At 38.1% G+C, this 5,426-nt stretch overlaps 1 protein-coding gene across 2 annotated transcripts; it reads left to right on the forward strand.

Moving 5' to 3' along the window:
• Positions 1–945: 945 nt before the first annotated feature.
• Positions 946–3,010, forward strand: LOC103414801 (uncharacterized). Of its 2 annotated transcripts, none has more exons than XM_070812240.1 (2): positions 946–1,235; positions 1,793–3,010. In XM_070812240.1, exon 2 carries the CDS (start codon positions 1,801–1,803, stop codon positions 2,593–2,595), a length of 795 nt encoding a protein of 264 aa, XP_070668341.1. In that variant the 5' UTR covers positions 946–1,235; positions 1,793–1,800; the 3' UTR covers positions 2,596–3,010. The 2 variants fall into 2 exon arrangements, with proteins under 2 accessions (XP_070668341.1, XP_070668342.1); XM_070812241.1 differs by having other exon boundaries at positions 971–1,235; positions 1,770–3,010.
• The last annotated feature ends 2,416 nt before the right edge of the window (positions 3,011–5,426 follow it).

Below are 5,426 nucleotides of genomic sequence, written 5' to 3' on the forward strand. Positions count from 1 at the left end.
GTGGTTCATCCCAATGTTTAGGCTACGTCCACACTGATGTTGATATTGTTTCACTCTGAATGGTGAATATACAAGAAGGCTAGAGGCAGTGTGCTTTCTAGCCCATTTTCTGTGGCCTAAGCCTTGCCCTCAATCCTGGCCTAAACTTGGCTCCTTCAATGAAGAGAGTGATGAGTCCTTTTATAGAATAAGGACTCCTCACTTATTACATATTTGCCCCTTCATTTATTACATAATTACATTTGAGTCCTCCGAGTATTTATACGAGATCTAAATACAGAGGCCCTGAGTATGGTATAAACACCACATAACAATTTAATTGTGCAATGCGTGAAACAAATATATGAACATATACAATATATATATATATATATATATCGAAGGGAAAATATAAACATAGAAGGGTTCATGCATCACGGCGAATGTTTTCATGCTTCGTGGACGTTTCAAATATCTTCTTTTATTTTAAGTGTACCTAAATAGTAGAAAACAAATAAGTCTTTGAATTTGGTGGATGATAGTCTCCTCCAACGATGCTTCAATTCCTCAGTTTCTGGTAAGAGCGTGCTGATAACGTGTTGTAGGCCTATTTGATTGAACAATCTAGGGTTTAGAGAGAGAGAGGGGTTCAGCAATATTGAGAGAGAAGAAAGATTGATTTAATTGTGAGGTGTGTTTAATTCACCTCATTGTGCCTTTATTTATAATAGTAGGAAGGGTAAAACCCTTCCCTTTAGGATTACAATATTTAATAGGTAATCTAATCCTAATAGGAATATAAGATACTTTTCCAGATTCTCTAGGATTTACACAATTATATTCCTATTCTAAATATGACTGCAACAACTTATAGAATTTTGACTCAATTGTGAAGGTGTAAACAAATTTGTGGGGTAATTGAGCAATAAAAAATATGTGGGTTAAATATCAACAAAAAAATATATGTGGGGTAAATTTGAACTGTTGAGTTGACAATTGTTCCTCCATCTCCTCGATTCGATTAGCACCCGGTGTCCGTCGGCTGCAGTCGGCAGAGCAGAGGATAGACAGCCTCTCTTCTCCTAAACCAAAAGATTCAGGTTTCATCTGCGAACCCAACTGAAAGCGAGACCCACCTGCGCACCCGACCCAAACCCGTTTGATCTGAGATTCTGAGATCCACCGCCCAGAAGCCGTCCCCTAAGCAACAACCACCGACCCATCACGCCTCCTCCTCCTCCTCCAGCTTCCTACTGGTAAATTTCCCCATTTCGATTTTCTTGTTTGCTTTTTAATCTTTGCTTGTGCAAGCATGACTCTTTGCTTCATTAGCTTCTGGGATTGTTTGGGTTCTTGAAAATGCATGAATTTATTTGAAACTTTAATCCAGTTAAAATTATTAAAGTTTGTTTAATTTTGCACAAATAACAGTCCATTTGTTCGATCTTCAAATCCAATGATTTTTTCTAGATATGATCTTTAGATGAAGATAAAAAGAAAGTACATTTTCGATTATAATGTTAGTAAGGAGGGAACTAATACCCTTTTTGGATGCTTTAATTCCATCTGAAAAGAAAAGTCCGTGCATTGTTGCACTCATTATTCATTACTAGCACAATAATCGCAGTGTTTTCGTCGGACTTTGTTTCTGAATTTTGATATAAACATACTGTAAAGTTTTTTACTGGGTAAAACCTTTGCATTCTGAAGTATTTGTTGTATCGTGTTAAATTGCTTAAGATACGGAGGCGAATTTCAAGTCGACAATGATCTCATTGTTTCTGATCCAGTGAACATTTGATTTCACGAGCAGGTTCTCTGATGATGGCAAAGAAAAGGCAAACGCAGCTTGGGGTTGCCCAGCACAAGAATAATACCTCCACTGGTGGTCTAATTGAGTCTTCAAACTCCGATAATGATCCTGATCTGCAAGATAGTTGGGTGATAGTTAAGAAGCAGAGAGTCAAAATTCTGATACCTCCCCTGCCTGTTGCTAATAAATCTCCACCGCCAAATCCAGGACCAGTCCAGCTGCAACCTGTGGCCAGAGAAGCGGAAGGAAACAAATCACAGTTTCCTGTCGAGACTGAGGCATTTCCTAAGACGACTTCAGTTCAGGAGCAAAAGAGGATTAAATCTATTGCTCATAAAAGGGTTGTTCAAGTTACTAGAAAATCTCCTTCTGCTGACTACGTTTCAACATTTGGGAAGTCAATCAAGCGAGATATAAGAATGGAATTACGAAATCCAGATCAGATTGCTACTTCACAGTCTCATAGAACACCGGGAGTATTTAAAACCTCAAAAGCCATCATTCAGCCAAGAAAATTACGACATGGCCCGAGTATTTTCCTTGATCAGGGAATGCTGCTGAATCAAAAGCTGAGAGCTCTGAATCTTGAGAGGAAGCTTCAGAAAGCCGGCGGGTTAAGCAGGTGGTTAGCATCACTAGGACTGGGGCAGTTTGTTAGCATTTTCCAGAGGAAAGGTCTGAGTAAGTTCCAGTTGGTGAATCTGACCATGAAGAAGCTCAAAGACATGGGTGCCAATGCAGTAGGGCCCCGTAGGAAACTGATGCACGCAATCGACTGCTTTTGCCAGCCGTGCTTCTTTTAAAAGCATTCCGGAATTCATTTAGGATCAAGTTGAGAAACAAAACCCAAAACCAACATCTTTTTCTGCGAGTAACATCAAAAGCAGCGAGGTACGTTGTTCCCATTTCGATGTGTACAGTTTTTCGGATTGGTGCATTTTATGAAAAGAAAATGTCTACAAACTACGGCAATGTCATGTGATTGTCAGTTTTCTACGAGCATTCAGAATGCTACATGAAGTAGGTTTGTAACGTTTGTTTATGGAAGTATGGGTGTAAATAATTGTGTCCATTAGATCGCACACATGATTTTCATAAGAGGACATAATGTGGTGGCGATGCTCACCATTTTACGGTGATGGGTAACGTATTGTTTAGCCGGAGGTCGTTGTTTGAGTGACACAAAAAGAGAAATGAACTCCTTACTCCTTGCTGCAAGCACTTCATGTCGGCATGGGAGAGTGGTTGGCTGGTACCACACTGATTCTAATTTCAATTGAATCCATATGATAGAAAACAATATTTCACATATTACCCATAAAAATTGAATTACTCATTTTGTTTGGTAGTTGGTAGTGTTTTTCAATAAAACTAAAAGGAAACCAATTACGAAATTTGGTTTAGAGTTTGTTTGGTACTTTATTTGAAATTTACTTTTTAGACGTAAAAATACTTTCTACAAATACTTTCTACGTTTTACACTTTTGAATACTTGTTTGGTTGGACTATTTGCAAAAACCGAAGTCAAATTTAAGGATAAATTATACAAAACTACTTTAACTCTTGATGTCACGAAACTATCATACCTCATCTTTTAAAATTGACAATGTCATACCTCATCTTTAGAATTTGGTCCAATGTTATACCTTCCACCTGGCCTTGAATTTGTTAGTTAAATATTGACGTGGCTTGATCCAGAGCCTACTTTCTAGTAAAAAATTAAAAAAAAATTAAAAAAAACTAAAAAAAATCATTTAATATTTTTTAAATATTAAAAAAATAAAGGAAAAAAAAAACCTCAGTTTCTCTTCCCCCCTCCCCTCTCTCTCCCCCCCCCCCCCCCCCCAAATCTTCTTCTTCTCCCTACCGACAACCCAGAAAAAAGAAAGAAAAAAAACCAATTTGTCTTCCCCCTGCACCCACCCTCAGTTTGTCTTCCCCCCTCTTCTCCCCCACCCGAGCTCAACTTGCAACCCCAAAAAAAAAAAAAAAAAAAAAAACCCATCTTCATCTTCCTCGACCCCTCCTTCCCTGCAACCCACCATTTTCTTCCCCCCCTCCCGTCTTCCCTAAACCCCTCACATCCACTACTTGCAACCAAAAAAAAAAAAACCCCATATCCCATCTACCCCGGCGAAGGTTGATTCTGTGGGTGAAGAACCTGAGCGCGGAGAAAATTGAGGGAATGGATGTGGATTTAAGGAGTGGGGTGTGTACAGGATGGAAGAGGGTGGGTGTAGGGGTGGAAAAATTTCACAAAAATCCCAAACCAAACTGAAAAAATACCGATCCCAAACCAAAAATGTCCCAAACCGATTTTCCCAAAATTTTGGGTATGCTATCCCGAAAAAATACTGAATTTTCAGTATGGGAATCGGGATTGTCTTTCCAATATTTCGTATTCCCATACCCAACCGAAATATATATTTTTAATTATTTTATATATATATACACACACACATATAATAATATATATAAATCATGTTGGCACAATAATAAAAAAATCAGGTTACTTTATTTTTCATCCCGGCAACATAAAGATATGAAGGATTATGATATGTGTTATGTGTCATTCTATTTCATTGATAGGAGTCACCTTTACTGGAAGTAACACAAACACCAGTGTCAAAGTTGTTGAAGAAAGTAGAGAACATAAACACCAGAAGTGTAATGAGTATTCCACATAATCACAAAAAGGTATAACTTTTGTAATAGGTTTGCCTTCTAGTGTATTCTTAAATGGTAAAACAACTCTGTTCTATAGGTTATAAACTTATAATTGCATCTCAGTACTAAAAAAGAAAATATCATATAAAACTTATCCGCGGTTGCACTGGTGGTTGTTTAAGAGTTTAATGTTGCCTACCGATATCTTTTGATCAATTCATGCACTATACCTTCTACCCCCTCAACTTCATGCCAGGTAACTCATCGGGAGTATGAAGTTGAAACTAGTAATGGAAGAACAATCACGAAATGAAGGAAAACAAGAAGCACAATAATGTTTGAAGTATGTACCTGATTATTTCAGTGAAAATATAACAACTATGGGAATTGGGAATACAGAATCACCAAAAGCCCAAAAATATTTCGGGATTCTCGATTGTCCCGAAATACCAAAACTATTTCGGGATTCCCAAAAATTGGGATTACCGAAATTTTGGTTTGGGATCGGTATTGAAATTGGGAATACTGAAAATTTCGGTTTGGGAATCGGGACTAAGGTTTTGGTTCGGTATTACCGAACCACCCCTAGGTGGGTGCGAGGTTGGGTGCGGAGGGTGAATGCGAGGGTGGGTGCGGGGAGAAGATGAACTAGGAAGAAGATGAAGATGGGGGAGAAAAGATGAGAGGATAAGGGGAAGGGGTGGGGGAAGTTTGGGCTTTTTTTTTTCTGGGTTGTAGGTAGGGGAAGAAGATGAAGATGGGGGAGAAGACAGAGACAGGGAGAGGAGGGTGGAAGGGACAAAGTGAGGTTTTGGCTTCTTTTTTTTTTTAATTTTTTATTATTTTAATATTTAAAAAATATTAAATGATTTTTTTATAGTTTTTTTACTATTTTTTAATAGAAAGTGGATTCTGGATCAAGCCACGTCAGCATTTAACTGACAAATTCACGGCCAGGCTAACATAA

The sequence above is a fragment of the Malus domestica genome, chromosome 14 (genome assembly GCF_042453785.1).
Source record: "Malus domestica chromosome 14, GDT2T_hap1".
In the NCBI taxonomy this organism is placed as follows: Eukaryota; Viridiplantae; Streptophyta; class Magnoliopsida; order Rosales; family Rosaceae; genus Malus; species Malus domestica.